Source organism: Myxocyprinus asiaticus, chromosome 37, assembly GCF_019703515.2.
Source record: "Myxocyprinus asiaticus isolate MX2 ecotype Aquarium Trade chromosome 37, UBuf_Myxa_2, whole genome shotgun sequence".
Taxonomy (NCBI): Eukaryota; Metazoa; Chordata; class Actinopteri; order Cypriniformes; family Catostomidae; genus Myxocyprinus; species Myxocyprinus asiaticus.
The window spans coordinates 19,614,749-19,637,063 of NC_059380.1; the positions used below are offsets into that span (position 1 = coordinate 19,614,749).

Below are 22,315 nucleotides of genomic sequence, written 5' to 3' on the forward strand. Positions count from 1 at the left end.
AGAGGTGATCCAGCGTCAGTTGTCCAACATGTCGGTGATGTTGACGAAGTTTCTTGCTGACTTGGAGGATCTCGTTGTAATACGTCGATTGATTACGGCGATGGAAATAAAATTCTCTGAGACAGTTACAAGAGTGTCAGATGTTGAGAGACGAATCGATTTTTTGGAATCTTCGGAGAGGGAAATTAACCGCTAATCCGCCCGCGACCAAAGTCGATTTGGAACATCTCCTTGAAAAGCTTGAAGATCTTGAGAATAGAAACCGCAGGAATAACATTCGAATTGTTGGAATTCCTGAACATGAGGAGGGCAGAGATATGGTGAAATTTCTAGACGAGCTTTTCCCGAGTCTGCTCGACATAACAGGCCACAAGCTGGAAATTGAGCGAGCTCACAGATCTGCTGAGAGAGACAGGCCCCGATCGATTCTGGCCAGATTTCTGAGATCATCCGATAAAGATCTTGTGTTGCGCCAGGCGAGGAGCAAAGGGAAGCTTTCTTGGAAGAATCATAATATTTTCTTGTTCCCGGACTTTGCGAACTCGACAAGAGAGAAACGCGATCGGTTCAAGGAATGCAAGAAACTCTTACATCAGAAAAAGATCTCGTTTGCTCTGATGTTTCCAGCCAAACTGAGAATAGAAATGAAGGTCAGTTGCAAAGTATTTACATGTCCAAATCTGGCAATGTCTTTTATAGAATCAATGACTGAGTAAACTGCGTTGGCTCTGCCGAGCGGCTGGAGCTTGTTTTGTGAATAACACTTTCCTTAAAGAAACTTTTGCATTGATGAAAGATTACTTTTGCATTGAAGTTCCCGGACAGACTGAGAATAGACACTACAAAATATCTACATGCTCACACAAAGGATGTCTTTTATAAAGTTGACAGATTGTGTAAGTCATGGAATATACGTTTATGTGGCCTCCGAGTGAATTGACTCGATCATCCGGGAACCGGGATGCCGGTTTTGTTTCTTTTTGTATTGGTTCCGCCTAGCGGCTGGAGCTTGTTCTATTGAATATAACTCTTCTGGAACAGCTGTTGATTAATCTGTTCGTTCTTCATGCTTATTCCTCCTGCTGGCTGTAGTTTGTTTTGTTGAGTATTTTTACGGGACATTGGAATGATTACGTCATCCGCTGAACTCATAACAGCTGGCTCACTGAAGATTCGTTTGTCTGTCCAAGGAATCTGAACGGTTTTATATCAGATGGAATTTGTTTTGTGGAAGATCACATCCTTGAGACAGTTCTGTGAATGAATCTACATGTTCTTTGTGTTCATTCTTCCTATTTGCTGGGGTTTATTTCACAAAGTATTTTCTGTTATGTAATTTTATGGCAATCCGATGGCAAAGTTGTCGTGGGGACTCGTGTGCGTTCATGGACCTTTTGAGTTTAGAGGGATTGTCACCGGTTGGCGCTGTCGTGCGCGGGGTTAATGCACACTTTTTTCTTTTTTCTGTTTGTTTTGTTCGGGGGGAAGTTCGGGGTTTGATTGTTTCACTAATGGGGAATATGGTCTGTACAACTTTGTTTTTGACACACAATTTTATTTTTTCTAATATGTCAAAATGTCAAATGTTAATATGAATAAGTTGTCTCTCTCCACGTGGAATGTGAATGGGTTGGGGCACCCCATAAAAAAAGGAAGGTTATTACTTTTCTTAAACGTAAGAAATATGATATAGTGTTTCTTCAAGAAACACATCTTTCCCCTCAGGAAGCTGAAAAATTTGGGAAGATATGGGGTGGACATGATTTTTTTAGTGCTGGCTCAAGGAAGAGCAAAGGAGTCATTATATTGATTAATAAACATCTACAATTCAAATGTCTCAAACAGATTAAAGATAAATTAGGAAGAGTCATTATTGTTTTAGCTGAAATTCAAGGGCAAAGGTTGATTTTGGCTAATATTTACACACCTAACGCTGATGATCAGGGCTTTTTTATAGATCTTGAAGGGATGTTGCAAACCGCTGGCACCCCTCATGATATAATATTGGGAGGAGACTTTAATCTTTTGATGGACTCAGTCTTTGATCATAGTGAAGCAAATGTGTGTAAACCCCCTAGAGCAACATTGATGCTTCACAGGATGTGTAAAAATCTTGGTCTTACATATATTTGGAGACTTTTGAACCCATCTGGTAGGGACTATACATTTTTTTCATCAGTCCATAAAATTTATTCTAGAATAGATTTTTTTTTGGTGTCCAAGTCCCTCATTTCATCTGTTGTTGATTGCTCAATTGGAAATATCTTAGTCTCAGATCACGCTCTGGTGAGTTTAGAGGTGATGCCACATATAGAGAAAAAGAAATCATGTAGTTGGTGCCTTAATGTGTCCCTTTTGCAAAATCCTGATTTCCAACAAATGTTAAAGACTGAAATCAGTGTTTATATGGAGACCAACTGGTCCTCAGTATCCTCTGTGGGCGTGGCTTGGGAGGCACTTAAGGCGGTTCTTAGGGGTCGGATCATTCAGTATGCCTCATTCATTAAAAAATCCAAAGCACAAGAACTTGTGGAGTTGGAAGGAAATATTAAAAGTGCCGAGGCTGAGCTGTAGCGCCGGATGTCAGCTGATGGCCTCAGAAAATTGACCCGATTGAAATATAGATATAATACTATTTTGTCACGGAAAGTGGAGTTTTGGTTATTCAGGGCAAGACAGTCATACTTTGAGTCGGGTGACAAAGCAGGAAAACTTTTGGCTAAATATATAAAGCAGAGAGAGTCTTTCTCTGAAATCTGCTGGTGGTGAAATATTTACCTCGGCCATTGATATTAATAATGCTTTTAAAGTATTTTTTGATCTCTGTAGTTCCAGGTCTTCATCCACTGATAAAGATATTAGGAACTTTGTGGAACCATTAGATCTCCCTAAACTAACGACTGTGCAAAAAAACTCTTTCGATTCTGAGATAACCTTGGAGGAGCTTGACGAGGTAATTAAGATCTTGCCTACAGGCAAGGCTCCGGGACTGATGGCTTTTCCTCTGAGTTTTTTTAGATCCTATGCTACAGAACTGGCTCCACTTTTGTTAGAAGTTTATACAGAATCATTAAAGAATGGAAAGCTTCCTCCAACCATGACGCAAGCCCGGATTAGTCTGATTCTAAAAAAGGACAAAGATCCAAGCGAGTGTAAAAGTTACCGCCCAATTTCCCTGATCCAGTTAAAGATTTTGTCCAAAATTCTGGCTAATCGATTAGGTAAAGTTATGACATCTCTTATACATATAGATCAGGTGGGGTTTATTCGACTCATCAATATCATGTGGTCAGTAGCGAATGATCAGTCTCCGGTCTCTGCCATCTCTCTTGATGCCGAAAAGGCTTTTGATATGGTAGAATGGGATTATCTTTTTAAGATTTTGGAAAGGTATGGGTTCGGGAGTACATTTATTGGTTGGATTAAGTTACTTTATAGACACGGTACAAACAAATGGGTTAATTTCAGATTATTTTACTCTGGATAGGGGCACCCGGCAGGGTTGCCCTCTTTCCCCATTATTGTTCTGTCTTGCCCTGGAACCATTAGCAGCCGCGATAAGGAAGGAGGAGGATTTTCCAGGGGTGACGGCGGGAGGTGTGGCGCATAAACTTCTGCTTTACGCAGATGATATTTTACTAGATCTATGCCTTGCCTCCACAGAATTATCAACTCCTTTTCCAAATTCTCAGGATGCAAAGTCAGTTGGTCTAAATCTGAAGCTTTGGCTTTGACAGCGTACTGTCCAGTAACGGCCTTCCAGCCGGGTGCCTTCCAGTGGCCCAAACAGGGCATTAAGTATTTGGGGATTTTATTCCCAGCAAATTTGTCTGATTTAGTCAGAGTTAATTTTGATCCCTTAAAGGTTTTCGAATGATGTGGACAGGTGGGCTTCATTACATTTATCGATGATTGGGAAGGTTAATATTATTAAAATGAATTGTATTCCAAAATTCAATTACTTACTGCAGTCTCTCCCTGTAGATGTCCCCCTCTCTTATTTCAAGCAATTTGATAGCATAGCGAAGTCCTTTATTTGGAATGGTAAACGTCCCATGTTAAATTGACAAAGGTGGTTTAGGCCTACCCAAGATTTTGTTTTATTATTATGCATTCAGTCTTAGACATTTGGCTCACTGGTCGCTTCCACCTGAGAGAGCTTCTCCCTGGTTTTGTATTGAAAAGGATGTTCTTGCTCCTATCTCGCCACTGCAAAGCCTTTCGATTAAACTAGCCGGAGAGATTAAGTCGCATCCCATTATTTTGCATTTGCACTCGATATGGACAAAAGTGTCCAGAGTGTTTAATTCTGATATTTATTTAAACGTAGCCTCGAGCATATGGCTGAACCCTAAAATATGTATTAATAAGTCCCCTTTCTGTTGGTCAGATTGGATTGTGAGGGGGGTTAATACACTTGGTGACCTATATGAGAGTGGAGTATTGAGATCTTTTGAAAATTTGATTCAACATTTTGGGATTCCCAGATCTCAATTTTATTAGTGTTTACAGCTGCGCCACCTGCTCTGCTCTGTTTTTGGGAGTAGCATACACCGCCCTAGAGCGGCAGATACTCTGGAAGTGGTGATTGCTGCTTTTGGGAAGGGTCATGAGGCATCAATGTATTACTCCCTGTTAATTCAGAGTCTGGGGGATGGAGCTTTAAATTCTCTCAAAAGATTATGGGAGGAAGATTTAAATTTGTTATTGGAGGAGGCAGAGTGGGCTAGGATCCTAAAAAGCATCAGGTCTGCATCTAGAGATGCAAGGATCCGTCTGATGCAATTTAAGATTTTGCATTGGTTCTACTGGACCCCCTCTAGATTGTACAGGCTTGGTCTTAAAGACTCACCCACCTGCTGGCGATGCCAGTCAGAAGATGGGGACATAACCCATGTTTTTTGGGGTTGTATTAAGATTCAGGAATTTTGGTTGAGGATCCAGCATTTTGTGTGTGACGAACTGGACTCTCAGTTTTCATTTTGCTCCAGACTTTGTATTTTGGTTGATGGAGGGGTCCTGAATATAGCAAATAAATATATGAAAAGCTGGGTCCTAACCAGCGTGATGATTGGCAGACAGCTAATCCTTAGGGGTTGGAAGTCAACTGATGCACCCTCATTTCGTGAATGGTGCACCGAGTGGGGTAAAGTGGCAGCTTTCGAGGAGATGACTTCCAGACGGCTGGGGAACCTGTCGAGTTATGGCAGAAAATGGGGCAGTTATTTGTCTCATTTGGAGAGGTCCTAGTGTGGGGCAGTGGAGGGAGACACATTTTTATTTATTTATTTATTTATTTATTTATTTATTATTATTTATTTTTTCCCCTATATGCTGAACTTTGTCTTTTTTTTTATGTACTATTTGTGTGTCTGTTTATATGTGGGTATTTAGTGATTTTTTATTGTGCGGGCGGGGGGTGGGGGGTTATAAAGGGTTTTAAGTTGATTCCTAATGTATAATTTTGTGGTTAAATTTATTTTTGTCTGTCTTGGAATCAATAAAAAAATTTAATAAAAAAAAATAAAAAATAAAAAACAAGTGAAAAAATCTACCAGTGCTGAAGAAGTAATCCAAACGGTACTGACCTTGTGTAATCTAACGGAATACATTACAAATGACATTTTACAGTTTGTATTCTGTAATCCGTAGTGCAATACATTTCAAAAGTAACCATCCCAACCCTGACCTTTAGCTGTCGGATTTATATGTAGATGTACACATGCTTCCGAAAGTCTGAAACCTATACTGTAAAAAGTTTTTCAGGTAACCCAAAGCTTCCTTCTGTGGTAACTAAATGAACTGGAATTACTTGTCAAAAATACTATTAAATACACAATGACTGAATCAGTCGACCCATGACTATATTAGGATACACCAACAAAAATTATGTTTAAGGGTTAGATCAGGTATAAAGAGATCCTTAAGGTAAGTATTGCAGGTTACTACTTATCTTAAATAAGAAACAATTAAATTCTAATTTATTATACCATGGTATTTTGATAAGGTATAGTCAAACCCTAAGTGTCAAATGGAGATATCTACTAAAGGTTTTCATTTTGCTAATAAACAGCAGACTGTACATTATCCTGCTATTACATGGCAATAAGTGTGTTACAAAATATTTTATCACAGAATTTTGCAATTCAACAATCAGAATCAAGTATTCTAGAGAACTATTTAATAATTGTATGTAACTTTACTCAACTCATATAGGGAGATATTTCAGTCTTCACACCTCTACAACAAACAACGATGTAGACTGAATACCAAGGCAAACAAATAGTGTTGTACCTTGATGAGCATGATGTCTGCATTATTGGTGCTTTTGTTGTACAGAGGGTGTGGGATAAGGGACTGAGGTTTGGAGTACTGCTCTGTCCCCTCATAAGCACCCAATGTATAGTCTCCTGCCACCACCATCATCTGATCCATCCTTAAAGACCAGCAAAAATTCCATCTACACATGCAAGCCATTGAAATACATTTTGGGATTCTGGCACACTACAATGCTAAAGTGCCATTATTACCACATAGCAATGTCAATTTGTAAGTTGTATGAGCTGTCTTTTTAAAAGTGTATGATTTTTAAAGGTACCAGATCCCATTATATTTATGATAAATGACTTCTTAACATCACTGTGAAACACAGAGTGATTCTTTGTAAATTAGTTGAATGACAGTATTTCTCCCTGTTAGCAGACTCAGCTGTGCCAAGCAGCAGGTAAGCCAACATTAATTAAGTACCACACAGTGATGACGGGTCAAGGTTATAGCACATCCTGTGTGGCTGTCAACTAAACCACGGATATGGCTGTTAGAAAGTTTTTTTTTAATTCATAATTTTTTTTTTATGCGAAATTAATCATGTCCTCCAACCTGTTTTCCTATGATCTGAGCAAATAAATCTTGAAGTTTTACCTAAATTCAAAGGATTTTTTGTCCGCAGTTAACCCAGCTCCTGCTGTGGCAGGTATTTTGACTTGAAGCCGCATTTAGTGATGTCTATTTAATGCTTTACTTGTCTGCTACAATAATGTAATGTCTTTGAATTATCTTCATTCATTTTCAGAAAATATTGAATTGTGTGATAATTCAATTAATCAGTGTTGTAACAAAGTTCTTAGTTTTCGTGACAAGGGAGGAAGCGGGAGACGGCGAGATCCAACTCAAAAGGGCTTTATTTCCCACAGCTTCACAGTCTATATATATATTCCACTTTTCATTCACACTCAAATTAATGCTTTTCAGCACAATACAAATTGCACTCTGGAACACTCCAGATTCCGTGCAGCTCTCTCTCTGCCTCACTGGTGTCTGGCTTGCTCTTAAAAGCCCGTCTCCACTCTCACTGCAATGACAAACAGCTGTTAGAGACAAATATTGCCAGGTGATGATCCTTACCATTCTCATCTCCTGATCTTGCTCTCCATTCACAAACCGGCGCTTAACCGTGCCCCCACCACCACATACCCCCATCACCCGACTCAGGCAAGGGAGCCATCTGGCCTGCCCAGTACTCCCCCCCATTTCTGGAGAGAAAGTACGCGACAGCCATCTGCGCCCACAGTCTGTGAACCACCTCGAACTTAAAAGGCTGAAGAGCCAGATACCAACGGGTGATCCACGCATTTGTATCCCTCATGGAGACACTGGAGCAGGGCTTGGTCCTAACAGAGGATGAAAGCTCGTCCCAGGAGGTGAGGGTGAGGACTGCCCACTTGACTGCCCACTTGATGGCCAGACACTCCTTCTCAACGGTGCTCTACCTCGCCTCTCTCGGTGAAAGCTTATGGCTGATGTACAGCACCGGGCACTTCCCTTCCTCGACCAACTGGAACAACACGTCTCCCAACCCCCTGTCCAACAAGTCGGTCTGTACAACAAAAGGGAGAGAAAAATCAGGAGCATGTAACAACGGCCCACCACAAAGCACAGCCTTCACATGCATAAAAGCCTGTTGGCACAGCTCCGACCACTGGAGCGGATCTGGGGCTCCCTTTTTAGTGAGATCAGTCAGTGGGCTAGTGACGTCCGAATAATTAGGCACAAACCTCCTATAATAGCCAGCCAGCCCCAGGAACTGTCTCACATCCATTTTGGTCTTGGGTTTGAGCAGGCCACAACCACAGCGGTCTTATCAATTTGGGGGCGCACCTGCTAGTGACCCAAGTGGAACCCCAGATACCGTACCTCCACCCATCCAATCGCACACTTCTTGGGGTTTGCCACCCTCAGATGCTGCACATGCCACTGCCAATCATTACTGTATATAATGATGTCATCCAGATAGGTGCTGAAACGTAGCCAGGGCCCCAAAAAAACTGAACGGAAGGGTCATGAATTAGTGCAAGCCAAACGGTGTGGTGAATGCTGTTTTCTCACGGGACATTGGTGTTAAGGGGATCTGCCAATAACCCTTCGTTAAATCCAGTGTCGAATAAAAGTGAGCCATGCCCAACCGATCGAGCAGTTCATCAATACGAGGCATTGGATACTCATCAAATTTAGACACTGCATAGACTTTTCTATAATCCACACAGAACCAGACCGAGCCATCGTGCTTCGAAACCAGCTCCACTGGGCTGGCCCAGTCACTGTGGGATTCTTCTATTACCCCCATATCCAGCATGGCCTTTAATTCTTCCCGAACCACTTTTTTTTGTGCTTGGGTAATCGGTAGGGACGACTGTGTACCACTACCCCTGGGGTTGTTTTGATATGGTGTTTTATGAGGTTCGTACAACTGGGAAGAGGCGAGAACAAGTCAGAGAATTCTCTTTGCAACCGGGCCACGTCCATGACTTGTGACAGTGAGAGGTGGTCTCCGCAAGTGACCGGGGTGCTGTGATTGGCTTTTAAGTTCACCTCCGGCCCAAGCTCCTCCCTCTCCAGTATCACCGTCGCCAAAGCCACGGGAACCACCTCCCTCCACGGTTTTAAGAGGTTGAGGTGGTACATTTGCCGTGCTCCGCCCCTATCCGTTGATATAACCTCATAATCGACTTCTCGACTCGCCGTGTGACCACAAAGGGCCCTTGCCACTTTGCGAGTAATTTAGAGCTTGATGTGAGTAGTAATACAAGGACTTTATCTCCCTGTGTAAATTCCCGTAGCTGAGCTCCCCTGACATTCTTGAGCCTGTAGCAAATTCTCCTGTGATAGTTGCCCCAATGTGTGGAGTTTTGCTCTCAGGCTAAGAACGTATTGAATTTCATTTTTACTGTTTGAAGGTCCCTCCTCCCAATTTTCCCTCACAACATCTAAGACACTGCGAAGCTTATGCCCATACAACAATTCAAATGGGAAGAACCCCGTGGAGGCTTACGGGGCCTCTCGTACTGTGAATAACAGGGGTTCAAGCCACTTATCCCAATTCCGAGCATATTCATGCACAAATTTACGAATCATGTTTTTCAGAGTTCTATTAAACCGTTCGACCAAGCTGTCCATTTGTGGGTGGTACACGCTTGTCCAAATCGATTTAATGCGCAATAATTAATACAGCTCACGTAGTGTACATGAGATAAATGTAGTGCCTTGATCAGTGAGGATTATTTTCAGAATCCCCACTTGGGAGATTATTCTGAAGAATGCCTCCACAACATTACATGCTGAAATGTTGCATAGAAGCACTGCTTCTGGATATCGCGTTGCGTAGTCCACCAGAACGAACACAAAGCGATACCCATGTGTGGTCCGCTCTAATGGCCCGACGAGGTCCATACCAATTCTTTCGAAGGGGACCTCGATCAAAGGAAGCAGGTGCAAAGGTGCTCTTGGGGTGGCTGACAGATTCACCAGCCAACATTCACGGCATGCCACATGCCATCTACAAACATCCCTGCGAATGCCCAGCCAATACATTTACATTTTACATTTATGCATTTGGCAGACGCTTTTATCCAAAGCGACTTATAGTGCCCTGATTACAGGGACAATCCCCCTGGAGCAACCTGGAGTTAAGTGCCTTGCTCAAGGACACAGTGGTGGTGGCTGTGGGGATTAAACCAACAACCTTCTGCTTACCAGTTCAGTGCTTTAGTCCACTACACCACCACCACTCCATGGTTCAATAGAAACGGACCATTAGACAGTTCAGTGTCTTTTCCTGCTCTAAGTGACCCGCCATCGGATTATAATGAGCCATCTGGAATAATATTTCCCATTATAGTGCCTTTTCAACATGTTGTCCACTGAGTTCAGCGTGTGCTCTACGGTAGGGCTGGGAATCGATTCCAAAAAGAATCGATTCCTTGATTCTGAGGCATTGGGATTCGAGAATCGACTCAAAACATTAGAATCGAATCCAGAATTGGAGTCGATTCCTTTCAGGGAAACCAGAGTTGTGTCGAAGTCTGTTCCCCCTGTGTTTCCCAGGTTAGTTCCCTGTAGTGCCGTTAAACATTAAATATAGGGGGAACAGACTTCGACAAAGGGGAAACATAGGTAGAACAGACTTCGACAAAGGGGAAACATAGGGGGAACATACTTCAACACAACCCCCTATGTTTCCCCGGTTAGTGTTCCCCGTATTGCCGTTAAACATTAAACATAGGAGGTAATACACTTCAACACTAACCTAAGGGGAAACATAGGGGGAACAGACTTTGACAGCACCATTAAAAATTAAACATAGGGGGAACAGACTGTTCCCCCTATGTTTAATGTATAATAGCACTAAGGGGAACACTAACCAGGGAAACGTAAGGGGAACAGACTTCGACAAAACACTGGTTGATATTTTCAATATGTCATTTCAATGTTTATTTCCTCGACCACTGAACTACACATTTGAGAAGTCTAACTGCACTAATACAATTTACAAAAGGATTATAAAATGACAGCATCTTAACGATCATGAACCTGACTTTTGTAGTCCGTCAGCATATGTAAATCTACTTCGTTTGTTCATCTATATGAAGCAATCACACAAGCCCTTCAACACATCTGCTTTCCAAACCTGTATAGTCTACTGGTATTTTACTTTGGATTAAACTTTTTAACAACATGCCAAATTTGTGATTGTACATTGGCATACAATAACAACTTCCTCGATGTTACAACACAAGTCTGCAACAAGGAGTTCAGTTAGCTTCCCAGATCACATCAACAAATCGGTATGATGAAGTTTAATTGATCAATGTGCTGCACTTATAAAAGCAAGAATCGAATGCTTCACTACTCGTTCTCGATATTTTTAGTGTTTTAAAACCTTTTGCATATATATATATATATATATATATATATATATATATATATATATATATATATATTTAAGTTGGCCTACATTTCACACATTTTTACGTATATTTTTTTAGATTGTATGAAATAAATCAGTTCAACAACCTGGATTTTTAAATAAAACTGAAGTGTGTATTGTTTGGACATTTTATTCAGTGTACAAACGGTAGTGGACAATTACTGTACATTCTAATATAAACCTCTTTCTAAACAAAAATGAATGAGTGATAACAGACAATTTCAGTGTAGGTTAAATGGTGCTTTTAAGATTATATATAGTAGTTCTTCTAAAATACATGCGCATCTACTCAAAATTCCCTCAAATTTATCTCATGGGATTGAAGCATCGCGCTTTGGTATGTGCATATAGGCCCTGATTTAATCTTAGAATGGAGCTATTAATAGTAGGCCTAAATGTCATTCATGCTATTATATATAGTGCAAAGAATGCTTTGTAGTGAGCTGTTTATTATGAGATAATATGTTTTATATATTATGTTTATTACCTCCCATTTTTTCGGAATAGAAAAAGAATAGAAAAAATGAGTCTGGAATCGATCGATTCCAAAACCAAGAATCAGCCAAATTTCTGGAATCGAACAGCAAGGAACACTCACGAGCCCAGTTTAAACTGTAACCTGAAGACACAAGCTGCGTCTGAAAACTGGTAAATGCTGCCTTCTGAGGCTGTATAAGGATGGATGACGATAGGATGAAATAAGGTGCTTTTTAAACTGTTCAGATAGTTCCATTAATCCAAAAACACTGTTGTTTAAACCATTAATAAGGAATTAACCATTGATAAGGAAGCTGCCTACGTTTTCCGATGCAGCCAAAGTTTGTATAAAACAGCCCTAAACAAAAGTGTAGCTCCGATCCATGCATCCTCCATTGGTGTTGTTGATTTAGTTGTTGTTGTTGCTATTGAAACGTGTACAAATAACGTCAGAAAAAATGGTTGACACTAGATGATGGCACTACAGTGGTTCTTTAAGTGAATGCCAATGCAACAGGGGAAAAGTCTCCTTGGGTGTTCCGTTCCTCGGAAGAGTTCTCATCTAGAAAGTTACTGAGGGAAAAGTACCAGGACTGTAGGTGGGAAAGGGCCTATAACTGCTATTGGGGCATGTTTCCACAAAAGATCAACATGTATTCAATGAAATGTATCTTTTTCTCTTAGGCAATAATGGTGGAATATTCAATGGCTTTTTTGTCAAGATGTGCCTATACCGAACTTAACTTTAAATAAAAATATTCTCTGGAGTTAACAGTGTCACAACTAGTCCAGACCTCCCTTACAGTAAGATACATACAAGTACAATAAGATCCATTGATCTGCCTCTGAAATATTACTAAAAGCCACACATAGCCAATAATGCACATGTATAATAATGTAATAATGTAACCAGGGTTGGGGAGTAACGGAATGCATGTAATTGGATTTATGTATTTAAAATACAAAATATAAGTAACTGTATTCCACTACAGCTACAATTTAAATAATTGTTATTTAGAATACAGTTACATTCAAAAAGTATTTTGATTACTGAAGAGATTACTTTGCATTTTATTGTCATTTGTTTCATTTAATATTTAGTCCTTTCAGATGGAAAACATTTATACATGTAAATGATGCGATCCAAAGAGCATTTGAGCAGCGGTGAAACACTCTCTTATGACGTGTTACATTCATACGAGCAGACAGAGAGGTAAGTTTGAAGTAAGTTTGGAGCAGAAGAAATAGAAATAAACCTTGTGTGAATTGCCAGCTTTACGCTAAGTTAAAATGCTATTTCTAGCCATTTCACATGCACGTTACCAGGCACGATCATACTTTTTTTATCAAGAAAATTCACATTGGGGGGGTCTGGGTAGCTCAGCGAGTAAAGACGCTGACTACCACCCCTGGAGTCGCAAGTTCGAATCCAGGGTATGCTGAGTGTCTCCAGACGGTCTCCTAAGCAACCAAATTGGCCTGGTTGCTAGGGTGGGTAGAGTCACATGGAGCAACCTCTTAGTGGTCACCATTATGTGGTTCTTGCTCTCGGTGGGGCACGTGGTGAGTTGTGTGTGGATGCCACGGAGAATAGTGTGAAGCCTCCACGAGCGCTATGTCTCTGCGGTAATGCGCTCAACAAGCTACGTGATAAAATGCGAAGATTGACAGTCTCAGACACGGAGGCAACTGAGATTCGTCCTCCGCCACCTGGATTGAGGCGAGTCACTATACAACCATGAAGACTTAGAGCGCATTGGGAATTGGGCATTCCAAATTGGGGAGAAAAGGGGAGGAAAAAAATAAAAAATTCATATTGAATCATAATTTATTTTTTTCTATTAAGACCTTTGATATTAGGGCAAAAATTTTATTCTTGATAATTTTTGTATTGTTTTCCTGTAAAAATATCTTAAAACAAGTTCAGTTTGATTGATCTTGTTTTAGAAACAACACTGCATAAGATATTTAGGTTTTTCAGAGAACGTATTTTTAACGTGTATTTTGTCTTACTGTACTGGCAGAGTTTTTATAGTCAAAACAAGTGAAAAAATCTACCAGTGCTGAAGAATAATCCAAAGTATTTAGAATACGTTACTGACCTTGAGTAATGTAACAGAATACGTTACAAATGACATTTTACAGCATGTATTCTGTAATCTGTAGTGGAATATATTTCAAAAATAACCCTCCCAAACTTACATGTAACTACAACACAAAAATTCAACCCCTGTTAATATTTAATATACTTACAATTTGCTGGGAAGAGTTTCAACAGCACCAGAGTCATGGCAAATGTGAATGTTTAGAGAAGAACTGCACGTTGGCTGGGCTATATCTACCAAACCCCTCCACATCCTGATGAGGAAATCACATCAACACTGTTCCTCAAGTAATTTGATGGGAAACATTGCTTGATTCAAGAGAACAACGAGTTGGCCTTTCAGCAGAGTTCTCCACTATGACCTTATCATCCCGCATAACATGCACTCACTGGTTCATTTGAGTGTAATGGACATTTATTATGACAAGTTCGAGCATTTCTGTTAAGCCTCCCCAAGTTTAAATGTGATAATTAGACTTCCTTGTCAAAAAATACCAATTGAATGCTAATGGGTTGCTAATGTCATTCTATTATTATTTGGAACCAATCCTAAAGGGCTCAAATAAAAATCCTCTGAGAATTAAGTTAAATGCTAAACTGATATGCGGAAAAATAGACTGGAAGATAGGAATTTAAAATTGTCTGTTAGGATCTTATTTGATGTAAAGGGGATTCTTAAGGCTAGGTCACACTGCCATCAAGAAATTAGATCCAACAAAATCCAACAATAGTTGAAATTTAGTGTTTGTTGGCATTGACTAGGCCTCTGTGAAATAGCCTTTAGAGTATTGTTGTGGGATCCCATTTGGATCCAAATTATGATTATGATTTTTGCCATTCTGTGCTTCAGATTTCGCTGGAGCAAATTTAACTCTTGATATATAGAAGGCAATACCTGCCAGGCTGCATACAGCCTCCATCTTACTCAATGACCAACTCTTATTCCAATAGTACAGAATCTTTGGTCATCCCACCATTCCAGCCCATTGCATATTGCAAAATGTCTGGGAGTTGCCTGCTAACAGAGAGAAGAGGGATTTCCATTTAGTTCACACAAAACCACTGAATCCTCAATACAATACAGTATTGAGGATTCAGTGGTTTTGTGTGAACTAAATGGAAATCCCTCTTCTCTCTGTTAGCAGGCAACTCCCAGACATTTTGTCCATCAGATTTCATTTTGCATGCAGTACTACACATTTGCCTATCCTTCGTCCCCCACTTGAGGAGCTCATCTTAGAAATACATGTCTTGTCTCTGTGTAACTATCAACCCCAACGGAAAGAGTATCACAATACAGAATAACGTGCTCTGGCTGAGTTATACGGAGAAATGAACAGGGATAGAGAATGTTGGAGAGAGAAACAAGAACACAGGTTATGCATTTGTAATGTACAATCAGAGATAATGTAGGTAAGTTAATCACCCTCATGCCTTTCCAAACCTGTATGACTTTCTGTCTTCCGTGGAACACAAGAACAGAAATGTTAAAGAATGTTGATGTTGCTCTTTTTTCCATACAATGAAAGTGAACGGGGATTGAGGCTGTCAGTCACAAATAGTCTGCCTAACATTTCCTTTTGTGTTCCAAGAAAGAAAGAAAGCCATATGGGTTTGGAACAATATGTGGGCATGAGTACATAATTTTTTATATTTGGTGTATCAATTAATGAGACATTAACTGAGACTTCAATGATGAAGTCTTATGAGCCACTGTCTGAATACCAGTTTAGTATATCCAAGGGACTTGATGTTTTTGAACTCAAACAAATGGCAAACCCACCCCTTAGGGTGGAGCTCTCCCCTGAGGGTATGGACGTGTATTAATAAAAGTCAAGGGATATTGGAAAGACCTTGTTCGCAGATGCTTTGGTTACCATCATCCCATTGCCCTTTCCATCCCATTTTACAGTCAACCGATATCCTATTCACCAGTGAACCGTTTTGTCAAATGAGGGAGTCTATAGATATTTGATTTCTCCTCTGAGAGCAGTACACTGTATAAATCAAAGGGTAGGTCTTAGGCATAATAGTGTCAAATAAGACGAGTCGACCAAAACAATTGAGAGCTTTTGGGTCAGCCAGAGTGTTGTTGAGTTAATGTTTTTGTTCCCGAGCATAGTTACTGAACAAACAAGACCATAAAACCTATGGGACAGATGTGGTTACACTATAAAAGCAAAGACAATATTCCCAGCTTTGGTAGTGCGATAGGAAGTTAGTTAGTGGGATTATCACCACCCAGAACTGATGCTCAGGGTGAGTACAACAAACTTAATTCTACCCATTTCTGTTTAGGATTGGAAATCATATAAAACTCAGTATAATTATATCATACACATAACATAATATATTAAAAACTTTAGATGACTGATTCATGACAATGATTTATGACAATATGTATTGATTAATTGTTTTAATAATTTTTTTTTATTTTGAGCAAACAATGGTAGGTAAGTTAGGAACAAATACTCAAAAAGAGTTTTACAAATGGCTGTTGTTCCTGTTTTGTGTAAAACCTTGTTGTACACCTGCTGTGAAATCCACTCCTTTACAAAAATCGAGAGTTAACTGCCTATTTGCTGCAAAATTGTCCATTGCTGCAAAAGATTTGTCACAGGTTCACCTCTAGCGGTGAAGAGCTGCAAACTTCTGGCAAACATTTGTGGCGAATCACAAGCTCATTTGCATGTGAAAATAATTAGCGGCAAATTTGCGGCAATGTTGCGGCTAGTTTAGATTTTTTTTGCTGATTGATTCATTAAACGCATGTCTATCATGTTGAAATGCTGAAATGTGGTGTGTAGATATGTAGACAGTATGTTTGACCCTAAATGTCCTGTGTTTTAGACCCCTCAAACATGAAGAAATGCCTTGACTACGCCTTGCTCCTCATCATTTCCACCCTTCACGGTAAAGCAGTACCTGAGTAGGCTAACATATAACCTCAATAATGCATTTTCATTCATATTTGCTCTGTGTGCATACATTAGCAGAGTGTTAGTATCACTATTCCCCTCATTCACAGGCTCACTGCAGCAGAGAATCATTGGAGGACAGGAGGTTGAACCCTATTCTATCAAGTACCAGGCCTCTATCCAGTACAGTAACAGCCATTACTGCGGAGGAACGCTTGTACACCCGCAGTGGGTGGTTACTGCTGCCCACTGCTGGAGGCCGTGAGTATTGCATACATGTTACATCAGCGCTGGTGTTTGAATCAGAATTCATGCTTAGGAATTTTGATTTGCCCCAAAGAACGCAGTAAACATGCCATATCAGGTACTCATGGTATTACATTGCAGTCAATAAACAAAAAATAATATGTAAAATACAATACATGATATAATATACAACATAGGCTACATATACCATTACACCAGAGTGATGATTTGATTGTAGTGAGCAGTAAAGCAGTAAATGAAGAGAGTAAATAGAGTCTGACAGCATAAATTTAAAGAATTTAAGTGAACAAATGCAATGCATACAGTAAATGCAATATACCAGTCTTTTTCTTTGATTATATATTTCTATTTTTTGATATTATATTGTCGGGTTCTGAAAATCTAATCTGTCCACAGGAGCTATTTAATCAGAGTGGTGCTGAGTGAACATGACATATCCAAAAAAGAGGGCTCTGAGCAGGTGTTCAATGTCTCCAGGGTCCTGGTCTATTACTTGTATAATTACAGGACATTTGATCATGACATAATGCTTTTGAAAGTAAGTTCATCAGCATACATGTGGCAAGCCGCTCACTCTCAAGTCGATCCAAACCTGTACGACTTTCTATCTCCTGCCTGGTCTTTTATTTACAATGAAAGATAATGGGGACCTGTGCTTTTATGCTTCAAAAAGGACAAAAAAAAAAACAAAATAAAAAACATAGCACATAAGTAATTCATATAACCTGTGCGCTATATTCCAAGACTTCTGAAGACATATGATAGCTTTGTGTATGGAACAAAATGAAAGAGATCGCAACATGCCAAGTTTTATATGCAGAGGCACAAATGCGAATTGAGAGCTACAGTGGAGGTCAAGATTTTCTGAGAATAACAACTTAAATTTCGGTCTGTTCACACTAAGCTATTAGATGACTTTAGAAGACTTGGAATATAGTGCACATATGGTATTACTAGGCTGTCAGTTTATCACGTTTATTTAGTGCGATTAATCAACCCATAAAAAAAAATCATGCCACCATAACATGGAATTTTCCTATTAATAGAGAAATTAAAGCTTGAAGTGTGACCTCAGTAAGTAAGCGTAGCTCCAGCTGTTCAGACAACGTGCAGTTGTAAAGGCAACAAACCAACAGCTGATCACAAACACATTGACAGAGCAGGGCTCAGGGGTCCCGGACACATTTTTAAAGTACATTTAACTTGAAACGTCCTTAAAATGCAGTGTTTAAAGCTAGAAACACTGAAAACCACTGAAAGGTGACGAAACCACAGTGAGATGCACCAAAAGCATATAAATGCAAAAAATGCTTCTCTTTAAATCCTCCTTGGACAGATTGATAACTCAATTGTGAAATGGATTGTTGTGGACGGTAGGCCAGTGATAGGCTTATGTTCAATGATATGGAAATAAACCCAACAACATATTGACTTTATAAAGCCACTTTTTCTGTTGTCTAATCAATGCTTTACTCGTCTGACACAATTATGTGATGTCTTTGAATTATATTATATTTTTATATTATTATTGTATATGATTATTATTATATGTATTATATAATTATTTTAATCACTATAAATTGAATTATCTTTATTTGGGGGCCTTTTACAGCAAATAGTGATGTGAATAATTTGATATATTAATTGGCATATCATGTAATTAATTAAATTTAAAAAATAATAATCGGTGGACAGTCCTAGGTATTAGGTAATACTTTTATGACATTTTTATGGTCCTTTTTGGCACTCGACAGCATCCATTCCAGTTCACTTTCATTGTATAGAGTAGACAAGGACATTCTGCTAAATATCTCCTTTTGTGTAAATAAAGAAAGTCATACAGGTTTGGAATGACAAAATGATTGTAAATAATTTTTTTACATTTTTGAGTACTCTGTTCCTTTCCACTATAGGCGTATGTTCTTTTCTAACCTTTTTAAAAGTAAATTATGTAAAATAAAAAAATCCACTTTTTAACCTGGCTTCATGCATTCATGTGTGCATCAGTTGGAGCGGCCAGCAGAACTCAATGCCAATGTTCAGCCAGCTTCTCTGCCAGTCTCAGGTACCCCTCCTTTACAAGGGGGCACAATGTGCACGGTGAGTGGCTGGGGCGTCACTCAGGTATACAGTTATTACCTGTCCTCTGTACTGCGTGCTGTGGACGTCCAGATCATCCCCCAGTGTCAATACTACTACTATTATAGAATCACAGACAACATGGTGTGTGCCGGCTCCCCACTGGGTGGCAAAGACTCTTGCCAGGTGAGTCAGCGCATGAGTGATTAGACATTCCTTCGAGGTGGGTCACAGCAGAAGGGTGATTTAGATTTGCTGAGATAAAACTCTGTAACTCTGTGACTTTGCATCTATATCAGACAGCAGGAAAGTTACAGTTGGGTTCAAAAACCTCAATCCACTTCTGTTTTGCATTTTTCTAATTTACTAGTTTTTTTAAAATTATAAATGACATTATAAGTATATACATTTGAGTGAAAAGAATTTCACAATTTCTTGTTCAGTGTTTGAAATGTTCCCATTAATGATTTGCTTTAATTGCAGAGCACACTAGAGCTGGCATACGTCATAACGTTTAGTTCTTTAATATTCTTTTTTAAAAATAACGCTTTTTTATTTCCAGGTTTAAATAAAATTTTAAATCCCAGATTTTCAGTGTGGACTTTGTGTGCATTTGAACCCATTTGTACCTTATTTTTTTAATCTTGAGATTAAATCTTGTGTGTGTGAGAGAGAAATGGAGAATGAGCATGTAAAATGCATTTCCACAGAAAATATTAAACAAAAGCACTGAAAATTGCTTTTTCCCTGAGTGCTGTGACATTGTCCTCCATTTGGCCTCAGGGTGACTCCGGTGGGCCTCTCATCTGTAATGGTCGTTTAGAGGGTATCGTGTCCTGGGGCATCAGTTGTGCCAACCCGTACTTCCCTGGAGTCTACACCAAAGTCCGCAACTACATCACCTGGATCAGTTGGATAATTGAAAACGACAACAGCTAGAATGTTTTGTTCCCAAAGGTTATTGAATTGCCACACCATACAAATGACACCAGGAAGCCCAGTATATTGAGTACGGCAGTCAGTGGTCTGTATGTTAGAAAAAATGTGAGGTTAATGCTTGCATTGAGAATTATTTTAATCTTTTAACTCTATAAACTGCTCAATTTATGCACCATGGAATGAAACATAAAATTAAACATTTGAAAGATCTAGAAAAAAGGACCACAATGACAGATCATGCAAAGAGGGTTCGGATATTCAAACATCCATATCAAGTGACGTGCATTTGTGGTGAAATTCATGTTTGTTTTGGCATAAAACCAATTCAGAGTGTCCACTGGGGCCTGTTGTTTGAAATCTGAAGGTAAAGTGCACCAAATCAAAACAAGACAATAGTTTTTCACAAGCTTACATGGTAAAACCAAATTGTGGAGAATTCCCCTGTTCATCAGGGGGAACTTTTGTTCTACCTTTGTTATTTCAAGGCAGGGGACCATAAAACAATAAACTGAGTATTTTCCCAGCTTATCATTGCTGCATTTTTTGGCCTATTTACCTTTATCTGTCCATTTGAAAAGCAAATGCTTTTTCATCTACAGTTGCGCTCAAAAGTTTGCATACCCTGGCAGAAATTGTGAAATTTTGGCATTAATTTGGAAAATATGACCGATCATGCAAAAAATCTATCTTTTATTTAAGGATAGTGATCATATGAAGCCATTTATCATCACATAGTTGTTTGGCTCCTTTTTAAATCATAATGATAACAGAAATCACCCAAATGGTCCTGATCAAAAGTTTACATACCCTTGAATGTTTGGCCTTGTGACACACACAGGTTTAAATGGCAATTAAAGGTTAATTTCTGACACCTGTGGCTTTTTAAATTGCAGTTAGTGCCTGTGTATAAATAGTCAATGAGTTTGTTAGCTCTCACGTGGATACACTGAGCCGGCTAGATACTGAGCCATGGGGAGCAGAAAGAACTGTCAAAAGACCTGCGTAACAAGGTAATGGAACTTTATAAAGATGGAAAAGGATATAAAAAGATATCCAAAGCCTTGAAAATGCCAGTTGGTACTGTTCAATCACTTATTAAGAAGTGGAAAATTCGGGTAGATTAAGAAAGATTTCAGCCACAACTGCCAGAACTTTTTTTTGGGATACAAAGAAAAACCCACAAGTAACCTCAGTTACAGGCTGCTCTGGAAAAAGACAGTGTGGTTGTTTCAAGGAGCACAATATGATGATACTTGAACAAAAATGAGCTGCATGGTCGAGTTGCCAGAAAGAAGCCTTTACTGCGCCAATGCCACAAAAAAGCCCGGTCACAATATGCCCGACAACACCTTGACACGCCTCAAAGCTTCTGGCACACTGTAATTTGGAGTGACGAGACCAAAATAGAGCTTTATGGTCACAACCATAAGCGCTATGTTTGGAGAGGGGTCAACAAGGCCTATAGTGAAAAGAATACCATCATCACTGTGAAGCATGGTGGTGGCTCACTGATGTTTTGGGGATGTGTGAGCTCTAAAGGCACAGGGAATCTTGTGAAAATTGATGGCAAGATGAATGCAGCATGTTATCAGAAAATACTGGCAGACAATTTGCATTCTTCTGCACGAAAGCTGCGCATGGGATGCTCTTGGACTTTCCAGCACGACAATGACCCTAAGCTTAAGGCCAAGTTGACCCTCCAGTGGTTACAGCAGAAAAAGGTGAAGGTTCTGGAGTGGCCATCACAGTCTCCTGACCTTAATATCATCGAGCCACTCTGGGGAGATCTCAAACGTGCTGTTCATGCAAGACGACCAAAGACTTTGCATGACCTGCAGGCATTTTTCCAAGACGAATGGGCAGCTATACCACCTGCATGAATTTGGGGCCTCAAAGACAACTATTACAAAAGACTGCACGCTGTCATTGATGTTAAAGGCAATACACAGTATTAAGAACTAAGGGAATGCAGACTTTTTTCTTTGTTGCCATGTTTTGTTTTATGATTGTGCCATTCTGTTATAACCTACAGTTGAATATGAATCCCATAAGAAATAAAAGAAATGTGTTTTGCCTGCTCACTCATGTTTTCTTTAAAAATGGTACATATATTACCAATTCTCCAAGGGTATGCAAACTTTTGAGCACAACTGTATATTCCATTACAAATCTCACCCATAACTGTGCAGTAACCTTTATACCTCATCCTAACTGTCCCTCAGCATGGTTAAGGGATAGGTTGCCAACTCTCATTCTGACTAGATATTA

General features: G+C 39.6%; 1 protein-coding gene across 2 annotated transcripts in view; it reads left to right on the forward strand.

The window, feature by feature from the left end:
* Window positions 1-22,296, forward strand: part of si:dkey-33m11.8 (trypsin) — a 51,248-nt gene extending 28,952 nt beyond the window's left edge. Inside the window, exons 1-6 of one of the 2 annotated variants that reach the window (XM_051676458.1) lie at window positions 15,091-16,103; window positions 16,695-16,757; window positions 16,873-17,023; window positions 17,426-17,567; window positions 19,037-19,294; window positions 19,892-22,296. In XM_051676458.1, coding sequence (XP_051532418.1) covers window positions 16,706-16,757; window positions 16,873-17,023; window positions 17,426-17,567; window positions 19,037-19,294; window positions 19,892-20,047 — 759 coding nt within the window. In that variant the 5' untranslated portion in view covers window positions 15,091-16,103; window positions 16,695-16,705 and the 3' untranslated portion in view covers window positions 20,048-22,296. Of the gene's footprint in view, window positions 1-15,090; window positions 16,104-16,694; window positions 16,758-16,872; window positions 17,024-17,425; window positions 17,568-19,036; window positions 19,295-19,891 lie in introns of those variants that run through there. The other variant, XM_051676459.1, reaches the window with a different exon arrangement.
* Window positions 22,297-22,315: the final 19 nt, after the last annotated feature.